At 41.1% G+C, this 21,893-nt stretch overlaps 1 protein-coding gene across 1 annotated transcript; it reads right to left on the reverse strand.

Annotated features, from left to right (window-relative positions):
• Positions 1–371: 371 nt before the first annotated feature.
• On the reverse strand, positions 372–14,221 carry IL22 (interleukin 22). Its single transcript, XM_049626699.1, has 6 exons — positions 14,036–14,221; positions 13,539–13,604; positions 13,271–13,414; positions 12,298–12,363; positions 9,756–9,825; positions 372–469 (listed from the first exon to the last, which is right to left on the reverse strand). The coding sequence occupies exons 1-6, from the start codon at positions 14,219–14,221 to the stop codon at positions 372–374; spliced, it is 630 nt and encodes a 209-aa protein (XP_049482656.1).
• Positions 14,222–21,893: the final 7,672 nt, after the last annotated feature.

Consider the following 21,893-nt stretch of genomic DNA (forward strand, 5'->3'; position numbering starts at 1 on the left):
ATTTTAGTAGCTCTTGAAAAACATTTTTAAGAAGAAACTCCTACCTCATCCACCTTTTCAAACATATTTAGATCTGTTTGAATGCTTTTTTAAGAGGTGAAATCATGACCTGGCTACTTGTTTTTCTGCTGCACCGAGAATCGGTGGAATTCAGACAGGCCTTGACTGTCATATGTGAGCACTTAATAGTCCACGGGCTGGTTGGGAGAAGAACCCTTTCATACCCGAAAATATAGAGAGAGCTTCTCATTACGCTGGAGGCTAGGTAGTTTCAGAGCGTCTGGCACCGCTCCATTTTACAGAATCCAAGGAAGCTTAATCATATGCCCAGGTGATCCTTAGATCAACAAGGCAGAGGATTCCATCCGTGCTCACAAGACCCCAAAGCCCATGTGCTTCCCACCGCCCGTGTGGCCTCCCACCGCACTGGAGAGCAGGACATAGGGACTATCTGAGGTTGTGAGGGACACTACAGAAAATAAGAGATGGCACGGTGACCTAAGGAAAAAGGAAAAAGAAGAAAAACACTTCAAGAACAGTAAAACAATTATTTATGGTATTTTACAGCCCTTACATATACATTATAAAGGTATCTAACGTTATACTTCACAAAGTATTCCTTTACTCGGTCTCCCCAACGTTCTGTAAGAGGGAAAGGAGGACTTGTTTTTTTTTGTTTGTTTGTTTGTTTGTTTGTTTGTTTTTGCAGTTTGCAGGTGGGAGAGCAGAGATGGAAAGAGGTTAAATGACTTCCTTGAAGGCACAGAGCCAGGAAGTGGCCAACCTAGGTTTGACCCGGGTCTTTGGAAAACAAACCCAATGGCATTTCCACTGGACCATTTTGCCTCTGGGTTTATAAGTAAACATGATTTATGTATGACTCCAAGATCTTCTGATGGGAAACGTAAAAATAAACCTACTATTAAAAAATTGTCATACATCCCAAGAGCTCTTTTTATATAGCCATCTTTTTCATAGCTCTGTAGGCTTTGACACATTGGTATCAGACATATTGGCCATTCATTCTCTGGCAATGAAAGGCACATCATCCATAAGTCCTGCCGAAAATATGACACCCTAACCACGATTTCAAAAATTAAAAAATCAGAAGCCGATTATACAAACCCACCACAAAGGAGAACAGAAAACTGATCTCCACAGCTGTCCCCTTCGCTCAGACCAGCAGAAGAGAGAGAAAGGATACACGATGCACAAATCCAAGCATCCTCCAAAGTTTTGTCAGAGCACATATGACCACAAGACAGCCTTCGTACCTCATTTTCTAAGTGCATTAAAAATAAGGTTTGCAGTAATAACAGCAAGACTGGGGACAGAGTTTAGAAATCATGATTGTGAGAGTCACAGAAATAGATGTGCCTTTTCCATCAAAATGGATCAATCATCTGTCCTCGTCAGCCCTGGGGACCTATGGCAATCAGCATAAACACCTAGTAGACAGCTACTCAGACTGAGCAATGCATTTGAACCTGAACTTACAGGTCACCAGCAACATGATTTCCCCCTTCAGGACTTGCTCTCACATTCAGAGTAAAAGCCAAAGTCCTTTCCATGGCCTGAGGGCCTGCCTGATTTTTCCTGTTCCCCTTCCATTTCTGGCTTCTTCTCCTCCCGCTGTCCCTTTGCTCTCCTGCTCTAGCCACAACACTTCCCTGATGCTCTTGGAACTCACGAAGCACACATTCGTCTCGGGGCCAATGCTTTCCGCCTACATACCTGCATGGCCAGCTCTCTCACATCTTTGAGGACTTTGTTCAAATACCACCTTCTCAGCAAGGCTTTCCCAGGATATCTGCTATGGACTGAATGTTGTTCCCCCCAAATTCGTACGTTGAAATCTTAATCCCCACTACCCTAGAGGGTGACCATATTTGGAGATAGGGTCTTCAAAGAGGTAATTAGTTAAAACGAAGTCCTCTGGGTAGGCCCTAATCCAATATGACTGGTGTCTCCATAAGAAGAGGGAGATTAGGACACAAACATACACAGAGGAAAGGTGGCCATCTGCAGGCCAAGGAGGAGGCCTCGAGAAAAACTAGCCTTTCTGACACCTTGATGTCAGGCTTCCAGTCTCTAGAACTGTGAGAAAATAAATTTCTGGGGTTTTTTGGTTTGCTTTATTTTGTTTTGTTTTTAATGTTTATTTATTTTGAGAGAGAGAGAGAGAGAGAGAGCATGAGTGGGGTAAGGGCAGAGAGAAAAGGAGACAGAGAATCCGAAGCAGGCTCCACACTGTCAAGCACAGAACCCGATGTGGGGCTCAAACTCATGAACTGTGAGATCATGACCTGAGCCGAAATCAAGAGTTGGACGCTCAACCGACCAAGCCACCAGGCGCCCCTAAATTTCTGTAATTTAAGCCAGTCAGCCTGTGGTGCTTTGTTACCACAGCCCCAGGAAATTAGAGTAATTAACCACACGCCCCCCTCCTCTATTTCATTTTTGTTTTATTTTTTTCAAAGCCCTTATCATTCTCTAACATATGACATATTTTATGTATGCATTTTGTTTACTACCTCCTTCACTAAAGTCTATGCTCTTATCAGAGCAGGGATTTTTGTCTTCTTGCTCACTGCTATTACACCTGTTCTAAACAGTGACTGTCACAGAGTATGTGTTCAATAAATACTACGCCCCAACGGGAACACCACTGAGTTCCCTGGGAGGTGAGAAAAGACCAAAGGGCAGTCAGGGTTCGAAGGAAGAGGGAGGAAGAGATTTGGGTGCTGGCACAATAACTCTGCTTTGAGAGGGCCGTTCTAAATGTTTCTTCTTGACCCACTTCTGAGCTATGTTGGGCAGCCACAAGCAGCTCTTTATCTTCTAATGCTGTCTAGAAGATCTCTGCAGAGCCCACAGTGGGTATCCCCTCCCCTGCCTTCTGTATTGTTTCCTGTCTCTCCTCTGCATTTCAAGCCAAACCAGAAGTCTACAGAAGATATCAGACCAGCTGCCCGTCTGGGCTGGACAGGAACCTCTCATGCAGCTCTGTGATGAGTGATGCCAGCTACTCCTTGTTGTTCTGTATCTTTTCTTGTTGCTCCCTACACACCAGCTGTTCACTTGCCTGCAGTTAAACACATCTGTGCTTTTTGTATTGCAGGCCTGGGTCTCTCTGAAGGCAGGAATCAGCTAATAAGAGGTCTCTATCCTTCCCACAAACTTGTTTTTGTGCTAGTGTCTTCCAGAGGTTCCGCCCTGAATCAATGCATTCATTCTTTCAAAACATGTCTTGAAAGAATTATACACACACACACACGTACTATATATGGCACATATATGCATGTATGACGTATATGTATACATGTATATGCCATTCTGCTGCTCATAGCAGATCTTATATATGAGAGAGAGAGAGAGAGAGAGAGAAGTACCTTATATATATTGAGCACATGTTATGTGCCAGGTAACATGTAGGCAGTGAACAGAATAAGCCAAAATCCATAACATCATGATGCCTAGATTCTAGTAAAGAATCTTGTTAACCCAGGTTTCCCAGAAAATAGAGCCTGAAGCAAAGCTTGAGTGCTGATCCTTTATTAGGAGCAATGAAATGAAGGGAGAAAAATGAGGCCAACAAGGATGGCCAGCACCTTCATGGTGGTCACTAGTAAGCTGGCCAGTGTTTTATGAAGAGGGCCAGTCTGTTGGGTGGCTCCAACAGGCTGTATAGAAACACGATGCCTGGGATCAGACCAAAGGAAGGGAAGAAGAGGATGAAAATTATATGCCAACATCCTCTCTTGAAGATTTGCCTAATAGAGAGTTAACTTCTCATGCCTCTGGCCCCTTCAGCACTTCAGGGGAAGCAGACACCATAATCTGCCCCACAGCACTTTTTCTGAGTTCAAAGAGACAGAAGGAGCCAGAAATGATCATTGCAGTAGCAGCTGAAAACAAGAGAGACCAAGAGAATCTGAGATGACCCATAAGATGTGTTTACAAAGATTTACTTTCCATTGTAAAAAAAAAAAAAAATTCATTGTTATCAAAAATAGCTAGCAACAATGTAGATCATCCGTTGTGATAAATGTATCACTCTGTTGGGGATGTCAATATTGGGGAAGTTGATGCATGTCGGGGGGGAGAGGGGATATATATGCTTATATTTGAAATTTCTATACCTTCCTCTCAATTTTGCTCTGAACCTAAACTCTAACAAAATAAAGTCTATTTTTTTCAATGGGTAGCAAGATAAAACATTATTATAGTAATGATTACAGTTCATGGTTTTGCTATAACAACTTGTAGTTGATAGGGAAATTTAATTTTAAGTGTAATTTTTGTTGACTCTGGTTTATACTCAATGCTGAATTCATTTGCCATCCTGTCACTCAGAGCAGATCTTATTAGTTACCCATGAAACCATTCCCTTTTAATCTTGCTGGCAGAATTTTTTTGTGCCTAATGCTGGAAAATGAACTATGAATGATCTAAGCCAAGGGTTGTCAAATTACAGCCCAAATCTGACTCACAGACTGTTTTTATAAACCCCAGGAGCTAAGAAATGGTTTTATACTTTCAAAGAATAGAGGAGGAGGAGGAAGATGGAAGTGAAGAAAAAACATGCAACAGAGATAATATGTAGCCTCCAAAGCGTAAAATATTTACTATTTTGCCTTTACTTGTGCCTGAGCAGTTATTTGTTCGTCTTCCTCACGAGGCTGTCAGCACCCTGAGGGCAGCATCCAAATTATATCTAACCTTCTATTTTCATAGTCCCTAGTCCAGGATCTTGCTACCCTATGATCTCAACAGTTGCTTACGGAACTAAATTGAATTGAAACGTCTAAGGGTGTTATTGAGTCAAACAGCAATGTAAGAATCATAAAGTTCCTGGACAGTCACTGTGCCTAAAAATAGCATCTGCTGCAATGGCAAGTGGAAAATGTCATAGATGAAACAAGAGCTCAGCAGAGCATCTCTCAGCATGCAGGTTTCAAAGAGAAACAGCACAGGCTAGTAAGGGCACAACAGATCGATTTCTTGATGGTATTGAGCTTATCCTGCACACGCATCGCTAAAGTAAGATATGGGATGCAGAGAATGAGCCAGACAGTTAAACCCCGTAGAAATAAGGAGAGACTGTGACTAAAATAGGCATGTGTAGGGTCACCCTGAATATCTTGGATCAAAAGAGGAGAGAGAAGGGGCCGCACACAGGACAGACAACCAAAACACAAGGTTGAGAGCCGTGGAAATTACTCAAGTGTAATAATTCTCCCTTCCCCTAGCTGGCGTAGTAGCCTGATTTAAAGATACCCCTGTTTGTCTGGCATGAAAGCAGGGGAGAGGAGAAAGACTCCAAAGGAACAAGAGCACTCCTGGCCCAGAGGGAAGGAGAGAGCTCTTTAGTTCCTGCATGTTGATGCAAGTGCCTCTCTCCCCCCATGGAGAAGTCTGTTGGATAAATAGGATTTTTTTTTTAATTAAATAAAGTGTTTTGATTTTAGAATTCAAAATACTATTGTTTCTGATTTTGCTTTGTTGCAGGGTCAAAATTTACAGACCACTCAGCTATGCCAAAAACTGGCTTTCTTTATTGTCCATGGATGATACCTAAAGTAACAGACTTCATCTTGTTGCTATGTGACTCGGGAGAGAATGGAAGAGAGAAAAGGAATACATAGATCAGAATCCCAGCAGAAAACATGTTGCATTCAAACTGGGTAATAGAGAAGAGTTTCATAAGGGATTAATTTTTCTAAGGTGTAGAAAGAGTTTAAGGAACTCCGTAAGAAGCAGTGCAATGCCCTAAAGCTAAAAATAGCTGGAAGCCTATTGGGAAACAGGGTTGAGAGCAATTTCCAAAACCAGGAAAGAAAGCAACATGGAAGAGAGCTGTCTGCAAGGAACCACGGCATTTGGTAGAAGTAGACAACCAACCTGCGTAGAAATCTGGCAGGAAGTCCCAGAGGAATAAGTATCCCGCCCTTCTTCAATCTCCGGCTAACTTCTCCCACTTGCCACATGCAATCGAAAGCCAGAGAACACACACATATATGAGGCATGTCGTATACGTCAGCCTCTCTGAGCAGAGAGCAGAGAGTGCAAGAGACCAGAAGATGGATATGGATGGCCAGATTGGCACAACCCATCTCTTTTGTCTTCAGCATCCACTCTTGGATTTGCTGAGGTGAAAAACGTAGGTCTCCAGCACAGGAAACCCTTAGAATCTCATCAACCACTGTGTAGTTACAGGACAATATCAATGTGGTTATTTTCCCACTTGCAAACTAGAATAACTTCTACCGTATTCTTCATATAAGAGGTGGGGGAAAGGGAAAAGGGGGAAAAAGGACAAATGGAAAACTTATCTGCTATAGTTCTTATTTTTATAGCTGTTCACAGGACCTACGTTAATAATTGTGAATTCCTTCTTCTACCACTCATTCCATTTTTCCTTTACCCTCTGCCTGCACCTCCCTTGGATGGGGTCCTTCACTTGGTAAAGTGACTTAAAACCTCATTGCTATGGAAATGAAGTTCTTGAGGATCCTGTCTTTTCCAGTTGATGTAGTTTTCCATTGACAAGACTACTGAGTGAATTGACAAGACAATCTAGTCCATACCTTTGGTCCAGTTACAGTCTACCCAGCAGTCATGGTGTAACGGCAGTATGATTTTCTCTTACTGACAAGGATCCGTCATCTCAGTTTTCTCCACCTATTATTTCAACCATAAGCATTCACTGGGGAGGAGCCAAGATGGCGGAACAGCATGGAAGTTTTTTTGTGTCTTGCATCCATGAAATACAGCCAGACCAACACTAAACCATCCTGCACACCTAGAAAACTGATTGGAGGATTAACACAACAATCTGCACAACCTGAACCACAGAATTCAGCAGGTACGCAGCGCAGAGGGGTGAACTTGGGGAGCGAGAAGCGGGACGGTCAAGGAGGTGCTTTTGCAGGCAAAGAAAAGACGGAGGGGGGGGGGGGGGGGGGGAGGAGAGGAGAGAATATGGGAAAATCGCCCCTCCCCAAAAGCAGCTGGAGAGAAAGTGGAAAATTGGAATCAACAATAAGCATTCACTGAAAGTACATTTTAAAGATAAAGTCACTGTAGCTGTGGTTGCCTCAGAGACAAGAGGACCTCGGCTTTCAACACTTGGTATCACTGCTTCTCATCTGATATGTGTCTTCGCTCAAATCTTAAAATCCTGACCTCTTTTCAGAACAAAATCACCTGTCTGTCTTTACTTTCATTCCTATCTGGAGAACTACATACTAGCGAATAATATAGTATAAATAAAAAGCCAGAAAAAGAACTAACAGATCACTTTTCCTCTGAATGTATATGACCTACACATAGCCCTTATTTCCTAAGCAATCCAAACTAAGTGTCACAGAGAGGGTCACACACCAGTTTCCCTGGCTCTACTCTCATCCACTCCAGTGCAATCATTACCTCTTCCCTAAACTATTGTGCTGGCATTGTTTCTAGTCTTACCCCGGTTAAACTTAGTCTCCATCCAATACCAGAGCGATCTTTATGAGTCATATCAAGTTTTTCCCACACTTGAAACTCTCTAGTGGCTTCTCATCAGTCCTGAATGCTGGTTAGTGTCTCTGGGGGCTTGCGTCTCATACAACCTCACAGATGAATCTCCCCAACACCCAGGTGTTGCCATCCGCTGCTGGGGGAGGAAACACCCATGGCCTCTGCCAACGCCAAGAGTAAGAGCAGTGCTCATAGTGCCAGCCAAATGCAAAAGAATTGCTACAGCAAGTACCAAGGATTATGTGAAGACTCCCTGTGGGAAATTTGGACTATCTCGTGCAGCTGCAAAGTTTGCCAGAACCGCCCTTGAGAACTGAAGAAGATCCTGGTACCTTCTGTTTTATGTTCATCAGCATTCAGAATTTTTTAAATCTCTTTATTTTAGACTCCTTGCCCTAGATGGAAGCATTCATGAATCCAATTCTAAGGGTATTCTTCCATTTATGGTTTAATTCCTAGAAGATTGGTCAAAAGTAAGTAAAATCACGGGCTCCTGGGTGGCTGAGTTGGTTAAGTGTCCAACTTTGGCTCAGGTCATGATCTCATGGCTCGTGAGTTTGAGCTCCACATCGGGCTCTCTGTGTCATCACAGAGCCTACTTCAGATCCTCTGTCCCCCTCTCTCTGCCCTTCCCCCCCATTCATTCTCTCTCTCTCTCTGTCTCTGTCTCTCTCTGTCTCTGTCTCTCTCTCAAAAAAAATATGTAAAATCCCAAATTTTGCTCAAATTATTACCCTGAGATTCATTTGGAAGGAGAGAGGAAAAAGTCCAAAACTCCAGCTTATCCCAGAAATAACTATAATTGTATTAAAAAGCTTAGCTGGGGTACCTCTTAGTATTTGCAGCCCACACCCAAAAATATTAACTTCAATTAACCTGTGAGTGAACTTACAATTTACATATGTGCTCACCAGTCACCACCAGGTTTGACCTAACCCTGCAAGAATTTGGCAAATGATTGGTGAGTGACCTATACAATAAACCTGGGATTCTTGACTTTTCAGAGGAGGAAATACTGTAAACAGTCGACCACTGACACACTGACCTCTCCTGACCACTGGCTTTCACCTTCGGTGGAAAGAACTGTATATTCCTCAACGCTGGTGTCATTTGTCCATTCTTCTAGATAGAGCTCATCCAACTAGCTCTACTTCTTTTCTCTTTTTTGAACCATTGCACAAATTCGGGAGAGTCCCTGAACTCAGTCCACTTCCCCTTTACTTTGTTTCCTGACTTACAAGAAAACTGGAGAATGCCTTCCTTAATAGATTCAGTCTAGTTCCTCCATAGCACCGGGGGCTACGTGTATTTCTCTGCAAGCAACATCACCCCATTCTTTTATCCACAAACTGGTAATGATGCCAATGGATCCTTTTCTGTGTCTTACTGTTTTCCTTTCAGAATTACATGCTGAATCAGCATAATAAATCTACATAGGCAATATAAAAGAAAGCCCAGAAATCCCATAGACCTAGCTCAATACAGGTCAACTAAAGTTACCCAATGTTTTTTTAACATGTCTCTGATTCAATTTTCTCATCCTTAAAATAGAGATAATACTAACAGCTACCTAACTGGCTTAGATTCGAGAAAAAGTATATGAGGTTCTTGGCCCATTTAACAAATGAGAATGTTTACATGATGATGATGATATTAAAGGGAAACAAATCACAAAGCCACAAGATTTAGGATATCAAAGTGTTTATTAAGGTCAAATAAACATAGCTCCATAATTATTGTCATAAATATTAGCTTTTTACTTAAGTAGCAATATCATGTAATATTTCTATAAATAAATCTATATTATTAAAATGACATAAATAAAATGTGTACTTACAACAATAAATAAATTCATAAATATAAATATTGATTCTGGAAATGAAGTTATTTAGGGATTTTTTTTTTCCCTAAAGGAATGGGAAGTAATATTTTTTATGGGAGTAGACAATTGTTTTAAAAAAAATAAGTTTCTGGGTATAAAACACCAACCACAATAAAATTTTATCAATAATTCTCATTAAGCATGGAAGGTCTACCTTCTGATCCTGTGGACACAGGTGACATTGTTCTCTATTTTAAGCTAAGCAGCGGTTTACTTAGAATCCACCCATGATTAAAAAGTTTGGCTTCCCATTTTCCTTTTGGTAAAAGAAAGCTTTAAGGGATCTTGTTATTTCTAAGGGGCAAGAAGGGTTAGTCATCCATTTTCCAGCTTTGCTCTGTTCAATTACAGGCATTTCTCAGGGCCATAAACAGCAAATCCAGTTCTCCAATTACTTTGATCTCTCCATTCTCTCCAAGCTGTAAAAATAAGAACACATGAGTATTTGAGCATTCATACCATACTTTTTAAAGAGGAACAAATTAGAAAAAGATGGTTGGGTTGCTGGAGACAAAAACCAAGTTTTTGCCTTTTGTAAAAGACTAATAGCAATACCCTTTTAGCAGAATATAACATGATTTGCCATAGAGCTTAAAATTATGGCTAACTGAACTTTAAAGGCACCAACGGGCATCAAATCTCAGTTGTATCTACACTAATGAAGCTGTTTAAAGCCACTTCCTAACCAGAGCAAGCAGATGGGAGCCGTGCAGACATCTGCAGGACCGAATGCCCCCACTATGCTCTGCCCTCCCTCATAGCCTCACTACAGTCTATGACCACCTAATTATAACAGCTCAGCTCACACACTTTTGTACCAAAACTATACATTTACCAATACACGTGAGCTTCTTCTGTTCTCACCTCCTTAACAAAGGGGGAAAACAACAACAGGTTTTCACTTTTGTAGGGAAAATACCAAGTAAGTCCCATCCAGTTGCTTTAATTAGTAGAAAGTCAGATACACATTATAACACCACTTCTCTCCTCCTCCTTCCGGGTAGGCTGTAAATGAGGCTTTCAAACTCCTTAAGAGAGAGAACTCGGATTCAAGTTCAAAGCATTCTCCTCTAAAATTCATCTAATCTATTAAATTTGCTCTAGAGTATTTCAAGGAAAACCGTAAGCCATCATTGTCCTCTCTGCTTTGTTCTCCTTTCACTTCCTCTTGTCTTCCATCATTCCACCTTTCCATACTTCCTTTGACATAATGCCAAGCGATATTTCTTATATCTCAAAGACTGCCAAGACTATAAAGAATGTTTGAAGTTAGCTTGCCCTACTGTCTATCATCCATTCTACCACAGCCTGCTCTCTGCTTGTACCTGCAGTGGCAGGGACATAACACCTCCAAGACCGCCCTCCCATTTCAGCCAGTGTTGAACAGTTATCTCTGGCGTTGAGCTTCCTCTGGGTAATGAGCTTCTTTCTTGCCTATGCTCTCTGGAGCTACAGGGTTAAAACAAAAATACCATAACCGCTCTTCTAGGTGGCACACCATTGCAAGAGTTGATTCTCCCAAAATGGATTAAAATTTGTTTTAAAAAATGCATTTAAAAAATGCTTTAAAATTTGTTTCCCCACATGGATCACCGTCAGATGTTTCTCTCCCACCCTGCATTTTTCTAAAGCCAACAAAGTAAACTGACGTCAGGAATTTTTCAGACCAGAAGTGCAAAGCAATTTTTTGCAATGGCATGCTAATATCCAGCCCTCCACATCGAGGTAACCGATATATGACAAGAGAATTGATCTTCACAATGAAAGGTTACAAAGCCTTCCACTATCCAAGGAAGAAACAGACACATTCGTGAAATCATGATCAGGAAGAAATCCTTTTTTTAAGAAACATCAAGGTGGGAAGGAAAAGAAAATTTAGGTTACACCTGTTAGTGAAAATTCCATCGGCTAGAGCTTTCGTGCTTCTGAGGTGTAACTGTGCCTGTCTGCAAAAGCATCACTTTCGCTGCTAGTAATCATTCCACTGGTTTTTGGATGAGTCACAACTGCTAGTCTCAGCTTTCTACTATTGTTCTTTTCCCCAAATAGGCCACGTGACAGTATCATTCACTGTTCGAATATACAGTAGCCTACATAAGATAAATGCTCACTGGGAATTTGTTGAGGGAAGGAGGAGACCAGAAAGGAAGGGGAAAAGAGAGAGGAAGAAAAGATTATTCCCAGTTCAGACTTTCATTCACTATATGAAAGCCATTACTAACATTTCATTCTATTTGAAACTGTATAAAAGAAATTAGGGGTGGCTCACTCTTGCTTTTAAATTAAAATCTACAGCTGTTGGGTATTGTACAATGATGATTAAATATAAGCATGAATCATTCCAGAGATTCATCCCCTATATAAGCCCAGCTCTTTTATTATGATTGTTCTGGGCTTCTCTCTCCAAGTTTTAAACCATCAAATCAATGGCTTCAAAAATCACCTCAAATAAATTTTCCCCCAGGTGCTTTTCTGTTTTTTGAACAGGTGCCTGTTCAGATTACACGCTAGTAGGAATCTCAAATTTCCTGAAGAATTAATAAAACTAAAACCAACACAAATTGCTGCTGGAAATAGTGTTGCATAGAGTATTCAGGAGATCTGCCTAGTAGCCCTGGCTTTGCTACTGGCCATGCCCAGAACATGGGGTGATGAGATTAGAAGACCTAATTTCCCAGCCGGTTCTAGGATTCTAGGATTTGCAAAATTGGGAAGCTTATTTATAAATATACAGACACATCCATGTATATGCACCTAGATGATCAACCCAGTGGTAGGCGAATCAAGTAAAAAATTATCCATAGGAGGAAAAAAGAAACAAAGGGAAGAAAAAGAAAGTGACACGTGTCTCTCCTCTTTAATAATTTAGCATTAATAGTTATTAGTAGTACCTTTTTCACTGTGTCCTTCAGGTTTTGCACATTTCTCTGGATATGCTGGTCATCACTGTCAATATGCTACAAAATGAAAACCGAAACACTTATTTTAGCTTTATGAACTTGAGTGTCCCTAACCGAGGTGCGTTACAATGCACCTGGAATTAAAGTTCTTAGCAATTTTGCCCACAATGACCCAGATTTCACCAGTGACCTAGATTTGCACAGCTCTTGAATTCCCTTGGACACCAAAATCCAGTCATTTCCCTTACATGGGACCTCTCTTCACCTTTGGGAAATCCTACTGAGGTTTAAGTGTGTGGAAAGAGTGGAGTGGTTTATGCAAATTCTGTGAAGAATAAAACCCTAACTCTCCCTCACAAAAAATGCACGCTCAGAACAAGAAACGGACATAAAGTATGTCTTGGGTGAACAGTAGGCCCTCTTTAATAAATACTGAGTCCCGTCGCTCCACCCAGTCCACCCCAATCTTTTTTCAAAATTTTAAATATTCAGAGCCATCAAGGTCATACACCTCTGACTCGGTCACTTCTTGCAGCATCCAAAGGGCAACCGTGTTTGTCCACCCAGCACCGAATGTTAAATCTTTCCATTACCCTTTCTCTTTCCCATCCCTTCCATCTCTACTCAGAGGAACCGTTTCCACATCTAGGCATTTTTTCCTACAGCTCCCAACACCTTTCTCTTCTCACATAACTTAAGTTGCTTTTTCCCAGGAACAGAGGAGCCTTCTGTGCTCTTGTCTTTCAGATACCCTTCATCACCATAAATTCAAAATGTGACTCAATTAAAGCAAAAAAAACCACTCTGACTCCAAATCACTCCTGTAATGGTGTTGCTGAGGCACCTCTTGCTGCCAGCCTGGGTAGGGGCAGTGAGGGTTGGCGTGGAAAGGCTCTAAAGGGAAGAAGGGGGGGGGGGGGGGGGGGCTAGGAGTGGGTGGAGTTAGGGTAGGAGAAGAACTCACACATTGGCTTAGTTTGTTGCTGAGCCTGGCCAGGAAGGGCACCACCTCCTGCATATAGGGCTGGAACCTATCAGATTGGGGGAGCAGCACTTCTTCAAGGGTAAAGTTCAGCACCTGCTTCATCAGATAGCAGCGCTCTCCCATCTGCAGGCAAAAGTGGAACAGCAGGGGTCATGGGAGGGGGCATCCAGAAGATCCAAACCATCATCACCACCATCCAAATAACCATGGATGACACATTGCCTTGCTCATCATGACTATGACTTACATTGACTTCGTAGAACAGTTTCTCCCCAATGAGACGAACATCTGTGTTGTTATCTGCCAAACTAGCCTGGAAGAGAAGAAAAGACAAAGTGCCTGGACGTCAGGGAGATAGGAGAAAAGTCTGTGAGTAGAGATGCATTCTATCCACGTTCCCCAGAGCAGCCCCAGGAAGACTAAAGAAAGAATTCAGATGTGTGCATGAGTTTAAAATAATGCACAGAGGAGTAAAGGGAAAAACAAAAGTCAGGTGGGCTAATAAATGGATTTTTTGGAGTAAAGCTCAATATACATATCCTCAAGGCCAAAGTGGAAGGTCTTCTGGTAAAGCCCAATCTCCAAAAATTCTCTAACGAGACATAAAAAATAATTTCTGGTCTACCAGTGAGGATAGATGATGGGTTCCTAAAGATTTTAGTAGTGTCCTGGAGACAATTTTTGGAACTCTCAGGTTCCAAGTAGATAGATGTGAAAGAGAGAGAGAGAGTTTGAGATGAGTACCTCCTTAGCCAACATGAAGGTGCGGTTGGTGATATAGGGCTGCTGGAAGTTGGACCCGTCAAGCCTGCAGTGTGAACTGATGGGCACAGCCAATCCTCCCTGCGTCCACAGGGCAACGAGAAGGAGGCAGCTAGCGGCCAGAGTTCCCATAAGGGAAGAGCTCCCAGGTTTCTGCAGGGCGGCCATCGCAGACACCTCTAACTTGAACAAATGGCGACTAGAAAAGGAGAACCTGGTATGGAGAGAACAAGAAGCAAGATTACAAGGGAAAGCAATGAGGTATCAAGAAGTTATCATATCAAACCAAGTTTGCTGAAACACTTACCTGTTTCAACGATTCTGCTTGTGATGGAAAGGGAAAAGCTGCTGCTTTTATAGCCCCCAGAACACGTTTTTTTGTGAAAAAGATGACATCAGCAATTATCTAATTTCCAGTACTGTCTTCTGAGAACTACCTAACCACCAGAGGAGCCCACAAAACGCTACCTCCTATTTTTCCCACCCCGAAATGTGAGTGTTTCCCTAAAACGTCACTATTAGGGCCCAGAAGGTGTTTTTACAGATAAATCCCAGAAATTTTCTAAACCCCACTTATTTTTCAAAGAAAACAATTGCTTTGTCTTCGCAGATTCCGGATTCAGCATACTAGTTTTTGATCTTCCGTAGTAGCTGAGTAAACATTTTGGTTGTGGACTCATTTTCCTACCAGCTTCATAGATTCTTATCTCATTACAGGTGATAAGAAATAAAGGACCCATGTCCTATATCCTCTGCTTTAAAATAAAGAATAATGATAGCTTGGAGGTAATCACATTTTTAAAATTAATTTTATCTCCTTTTTTCAATATGCTGAATCCTGAGGAAGACTTAAAATTTTAAAATAATAGTGTTGGCTAATCTAAGCATTGTTTTCCTCCCATTCTGTGACTTTTAAATATTAACAATTATGGTGACTGCAAATATATCGTAAAATTTTTTATTGAGGGGGCCTGGCTGGCTCAGTCAGTGGAGCATGTGACTCTTGATCTTGAGGTCATGAGTTCAAGCCCCATGGTGGATGTAGAGATTACTTAAAACAATTTTTTATTGAATTATAATCAGTATCAGTTTAAATTTGGAAACCTTAATGCTAAACAATCTAATTGCCATTTTTCTTAACATGCAAATATTTTAAGAATACAGTGGTTATTGTAGTTTATCTTAAAATTTTACCTGTTCTCATTCTAAATAACACACAAGTCTCAAAATAATATTTCCAAAAATATTTATTTTTTAATGTATTTATTTTTGAGAGTAAAAGCATTAGAGGGGGAGGGCAGAGAGAGAGGGAGACACAGAATCTGAAGCAGGCTTCAGGCTCTGAGCCACCAGCACAGAGCCCGAAGCAGGGCTCGAACCCACAAACCATGAGATCATGACCTGAGCCGAAGTAGGATGCTCACCCATTGAGCCACCCAGGCACCCCTCCAAAAATCTTATAACAGTTTTTATTATGTGTATGGATGTCTAAGGAAGAGAACCTGGCAATATAGTGGTTATATGTTGACTTTGAATTATTAAAAACACATTGAATTCTTTTTTTAAGTTTATTTAAGTTTTTTAAGTGTATTTAATTATTTTGAGAGACAGAGCACAAGCAGAGGAGGAGCAAAGAGAAGAGAGACAGAATCCCAAAGAGGCTCCGCACCTACAGTGCAGAGCCCGACTTGGGGCTCAAACTCACAGTGAGATCATCACCTAAGCCAAAATCAAGAGTAGGAAGCTTAACCAACTGAGCCACCCAGGCACCCCTAAAAATACAATGAATTCTAAATAACACCTAAAAACTCAACTGGAACCCCTCCCAAAGGGTGGGAATGGGGAGCATGTGCTAGGGGAAAGAACGTGCAAATTAGTTTGTTCAGATTTTTCTCCTCCCAACTAGTTAAGATCAGGAATGTTGAAGAACTGGAAGAAGGAAAGCGAGTAATTGAACCTTGAGCATTGGTAGAATGGCACGACCCAGATGAGGAGCCACAGGAAGGATTAAAACAGCATAAGGACACTGAGCATTTGGGAGTGTGCCTTAGGAGAAAGATGCAAAAGGGATGATTCAGGAGAGTGCATGAAACTAGACCCATTCCAAATGTTTGTTTGAGGTTGTTTATGAGTCCAAGATGAGGAAACTCTTTTTCATCCAATTTCTTATTGTATGAGATATGGCCATTTTTGTCCAAAATTCTGTATAATTATGTTAGCACTAGATTTATTCTATATTATGGATTAAATAGTCTTTTGTTGGCTTGCCTGGGAATCTGACCAGCATACATAATTTTGTTCCCATGGGAAATAAGGTTTTTTTAAGTTTATTTATTTTGAGAGAAAGAGAGAGAGCTTGGGATGAGCAGAGAGAGAGAGGGAGAAAGAGAGAATCCCAAGCAGGCTCCATGCTGTCAGCGTAGAGCCCAATGTGGGGTTTGAACCCACGAACCATGAGATCATGACCTGAGCCAAACCCAAGAGTCAGACATTTAAGTGACTAAGCCACCCAGGATCTCTGGGAAAATAAATTTTGACATTATCGAATTATATGCTTCCCAGAGAAGAGTCTCAGTCTTTTTTATCTTCGTATCTCCAATACTTAAAACAGCTCCAGACACATAAAAAGAAATCAACAAAAAAAGACGTTGATCTGTGAATTTAAATAATCCACTAAATATCTTTGGGAACACTCATGGAGGTAATTTGGAGCTGCCTTTACAGTACTTCTAAAGTTGGGGTTGGTGCAGTACTACTTGCCAGCTTCATTGTTACCCCTGAATAGGGAATAAATAGCTGTGAAACAAAAACAGAGTGCCAGAAAATGGCAAACCAGTCTTTAACAGCAGCAACATCCGTATTATTCACTATCTAGTCCTGAGGGACAAACATCAAAAAGATAGCATTGGGGCACCTGGGTGGCTCAGTGGGTTGAGCTCCCGGCTTCAGCTCAGGTCATGATCTCGTGGTTTGTGAGTTCAAGTCCCACATCAGGTTCCCTGCTGTCAGCCCAAAGCCCACAAAACCCGCTTCAGATCCTCTGTCCCCCGCTCTCTGCCCCTCCCCCACTTTCGCTCTCCAAATAAATAAATAAATAAATATTAAAGTGCTAATGGAGCCAAGATCTTAGGCTTCAGTGAACTTGACCAAAACCCGCTAACGTGAAAATCTGCTCTAGGATTTCTGAACAAGAAGTCTCAAAAACCCTTGTTATTAGGAGAGGTTGTGGATACAGTATAAAACTGCTCCTGTAAAAAAACAACTGGAGACAAATGGGTGCTAAATAACTTCAGATCATGAAAGGCCTTCTCTTCAGCTATTCCCTTGTGAATTTTCAAGCGTCTTCCAGCAGTCACCCTAGATAAACAGCAACCCTGGCTTCCCAGACCCAGACAGACATACCCATTGTTCATCTTTGATTTATGCAACAGTTTTCCTGCTCTAATGCCAGAAAGGGCTAACCAGAATCCCTAACCAGAAGGTAGCCTTCTCTGTCTCACTCACTCTACTCTCCCTAGCACCCAGAATAGTGCCTGGCACATAAATATTCACTGCATGATGAAACTATTTCTCAATTCATTGACTGATGCTCAGAAATCCACAATGCATTCTTTTTCTTTTTAAGTTTATTTATTTATTTTGAGAGAAACATAGCATGAGCAAGGTGGGGGTGGGGGGGGAGAGAGAGAGGAAGAGAGAGAGAATCGCAAGCAAGCTCCACACTGTCAATGCAGAACCCGGTGCAGGGCTAGAACTCATGAACTGTGAGATCATGACCTGAGCCAAAACCAAGAGCCAGATGCTTGACCAACTGAGCCAACCAGGCACCCCAACACAATGCGTTCTTTTAAAGTATACATCTCTCTGGGGCGCCTGGGTGGCTCAGTCGGTTAAGCGTCCGACTTCAGCTCAGGTCACGATCTCGCGGTCCCTGAGTTCGAGCCCCGCGTTGGGCTCTGGGCTGACGGCTCAGAGGCTGGAGCCTGCTTCGGATTCTGTGTCTCCCTCTCTCTCTGCCCCTCCCCCGTTCATGCTCTCTCTCTGTCTCAAAAATAAATAAAAACGTTAAAAAAAAATAAAGTATACATCTCTCCAGGAGAAATAGAACTTCAGGTGTCTGGTAAAAAGTCGTGTATTCGTCATACTCCTCAGTGTAACACACAGGATCATTGTTCCCTGCAAGTTTCTCTCTCTCTCTCTCTCTGTCCCACTGTGTGTGTGTGAGAAAGAGAGACACGGAGACAGACAGAGAGAGATCTCACCCTCCTAATCCTCCTTCCTTCCGCACCACACAACATCACCACCTCCACACCTGCCATAGGCCATTGGGCTAATGTATTTATACACATTTCTGAATCCTTGTAAAACGTCAAGTGTTGTTGAGCATGCGTAGGTATTTTTATTTTATAGGAATGGTTCTCTTTCTTAATCTTTCACTCAGCACTGTGGTCTTGCAATCTATCCGTGTTGCTATGTGCAGACCCTTTTTCTAACATGCCACTCAGCAGTGTATATCCATGCTTTACTTATTTTCCCCCCCTCAGTGGGCACCTAAACCATCTCCAATTGCACTCTACAGACACTGCAGCACTAAGCAACCTCATCCAAGTCACGTAATGGTATATTTTTGAGAACATCTTCGGGATAGTTACCCAGGAGTAGGTCTACCTGGTCTTAAAGATAAGTTCATCGCCTTTTTCTAGATACTGCCAAACTGCTCTCCAGAAAGACAGCACTAAGGTTTGTTTTCTTCGGTTTTCTTCGATTTTGAATCCAGATTTGATTTTGCCAACTTTTGGAAGTTTAAAACGCTATCTCATTATTGTTGTAATTCTTTTTTCACACACTTGGAGCTTCTTGAGTTTCCCCCCTCTCTGAATTGATTGTTTACATCTGTTGCCCATTGTTCTAGTGGGCTTTGGGGTTTTGTTGTTGATTTCTGGGCGTTCCCTGTATATTTCATACATTGTCTCCTTTGCTTGTAGGCATAACAAACTCTCCTCTCAACTTGCATTCTACTAACTTCATTAGTTTGGTTTTCTTTGAATAGAAATTTGATTTGGATGAATCTAAGACATTATTTTTTGTTACACAGTTTGCACTTTCCAATGCTTTGTTTGAAAAGTCTCTCTCCACCTCTAGGTCACAGAGATATTCTTCTGTCTTTTCTTCTATTTATGGTTTTACCTTTTACAATCAGGTCTTTAATGGCTTTTTGTAGATGATGGAAAGTAGAGAATCCAGTTTACTTTCCTCCACATAGCGAGTCAGTTATCCTAACACAGTTCACTAAATGGCGAGTCCTTTATTATGTGCGTATTTCCCATATACAAATAGCTAGCTCTGAGCTCTCTGTTTTGTTCCATTGGTTGGTTGGTTGGTTGGTTGGTTTACTTATTTATTTATTTATTCTTGAGCCAGTTCCATAATATTTTTATTACTGAGGAATATCTTTATATATGGAAAGGAAATTCTGCTCTCTTTGCTCTTTTTCAAGACTGATGTTGTTATTCATGGGCTTTCATATATTTTTTACATAAATCTTATAATAAATTTGTCCAGTTCCGGAGGGGTGGAGACTCAGAAGAAACTTTGGTTGGGCTATCACTTAATTTGAGGAGAATTGGCAACTTTATAAGATGAACTCATTCCATCCAAGAGCGTTTACCTGTTCTCTACTACTTAAGATCTTCCTTCATATCCTTTGACAGTGTGTCAACATTTTTTTCATTGAGGCCTTGTGTATTATTTTTAACTCCTAGTCACTTTATAGGTGAAGTAAGATATTAAAGTGTTATTAATCATTTTCCCCTTGGTGTGAATGAGTACCAAGTTGGATTATTGGGATATTCATCTCCTGGGAAAATGAAGAACGTTTGCTTTTTTTCACGGTCAGCAGAGAGGAGAGTTAGAGATAGCCAGCAACAAAGCTAGAGATATTTTACTTCCGCATTATGCTCAGAGCTGACCCTGCCAGTACTTAGGCCAACTTTCTTCCCTGCCTACCGCACCCTGTGAACACCCAGCCCAAGGGCACTTTTCAACCATAGCCACCTTTCTCTTCTTCCTAAGGATGAAATCTTGTGAATTCATCTTAAAGGGGAAGACTATACCCCCAGGAATGTGTCATGACATAAGTGAGTATATTTTCCTCTCTAGTAGGACCAAGGACTGAAATCAATTTAAATGATAGAAGGAAGCAACATTTATTCAAACGCCTCACTAATCCAGCACATATAAACAATTCGGCATCAGCTCCCTAATGTCTATCCTCTACTGTGATTGATGTTGTTTTTTTTTAATTCATTTTCTTAAAGTTTATTTTTATTTATTTTGAGAGAGAGATAGGGAGCAAGCGGGGGAGAGACGGAGAGAGAGAGAGACACAATCCCAAGCAGGCTCCGCACTGTCAGTGCAGAGCCCAATGCAGGGCTCGAATCCATGAACTGTGAGATCACGACCTGAGCCGAAATCAAGAGTCGGACGCCCAACCGACTAGCCACCCAGACTCCTCTACTGTCAAATATTTTTAAAATCTATAGGTCTCTCCCAGTTGCTTACTTATTATTTTGACTAGTAAATAAGTTTAGAAAATCGTAACTCACACTTACTTGTAACACCAGATGTTGATATTCATAGTTAACTGTTATCAGTGAATCTCTTATTCCAATTCTCTAATCAATTTTAGAATTATTAATGCTTCTCACAATCATTTCCACAGGTTGAGTACTATTTTTAAACACAAATTTTAAAAATTTTTATTCAGGGAGCACCTCGGTGACTCACTTGGTTAAGTGTCTGACTTTGGCTCTGTTCGTAATCTCACAGTTCATGAGTTCGAGCCCAGTGTTGAGCCCACTTCTATCAGACAGAGTCTCCTTCGGATCCTCTGTCTCCCTCTTTCTCTGCCATTTCCCCACTCACGCTCTCTCTCTCAAAAAAATAATAAAAAATTTAAAAAATTAAAAATTAAAATTCTTAGTCACCACTGTATCTTGGTACAGATTTACTAGACTCTCTTAGTCTCCGAAGGAAAATTGTGGGCCAAATAAACTAGATATTTCCTACATTCTCACCACCCTGTTGAAAGTTTTAAAATACATATAACCATAGCTGGGGAGAGTAAGACAGTTCCAATTCTGAGGAGATTTGGTTTTAAAATCTCATAAACATCATCGTGAGAAAATATTCTTTTTCCTTTTTCTTTGTCATTATCCTAATTCAAAAGCTTAGTACGTGCTATTAATGGAGTGAAGTATCACTAATTTAGTTTAGTTGGAAAAGATGTCACCCTGAATCGATGTTAAGTCTAAAATACAATGTGTTTTTAAAGAGGTATATTTTGGGGGCACCTGGGTAGCTCAGTTGGTTAAGCATTCAACTTTGGCTCAGGTTATGATCTCACGGTTTGTGGGTTCAAGTCCCGCATCGGGCCCTGTGCTGACAGCTCAGAGCCTGGAGCCTGCTTGGGATTCTGTCTCCCTCTCTCTCTCTGCCCCTCCTCTGCTTGTGCTCTCTCAAAAATAAATAAATAAAAAACATTAAAAAAAAAAAAAAGCCTAACAAAAAAGAGGTATACTTTTGCTATCACTTCCAAATTCATACAAACAAATCAACTAGGCTGATAATATTTCATTCTATTTAATAAATATCTATTTTGTTGTTGTTTCGATATTTTACCACACAGACGTTCTTAGACTCATGTTTAATACTTCAAAGAAATACAGTAATAGGTGACATAGTAATTGTGTTGTAGCAGCCTTAGGATTAATCTGAAGTGGGCTTACTTTTGAGAGAAAACATTGAATGTACCTAAATACTGATTAGAGAACTGCATTTT

This window comes from Panthera uncia, chromosome B4, assembly GCF_023721935.1.
Source record: "Panthera uncia isolate 11264 chromosome B4, Puncia_PCG_1.0, whole genome shotgun sequence".
In the NCBI taxonomy this organism is placed as follows: Eukaryota; Metazoa; Chordata; class Mammalia; order Carnivora; family Felidae; genus Panthera; species Panthera uncia.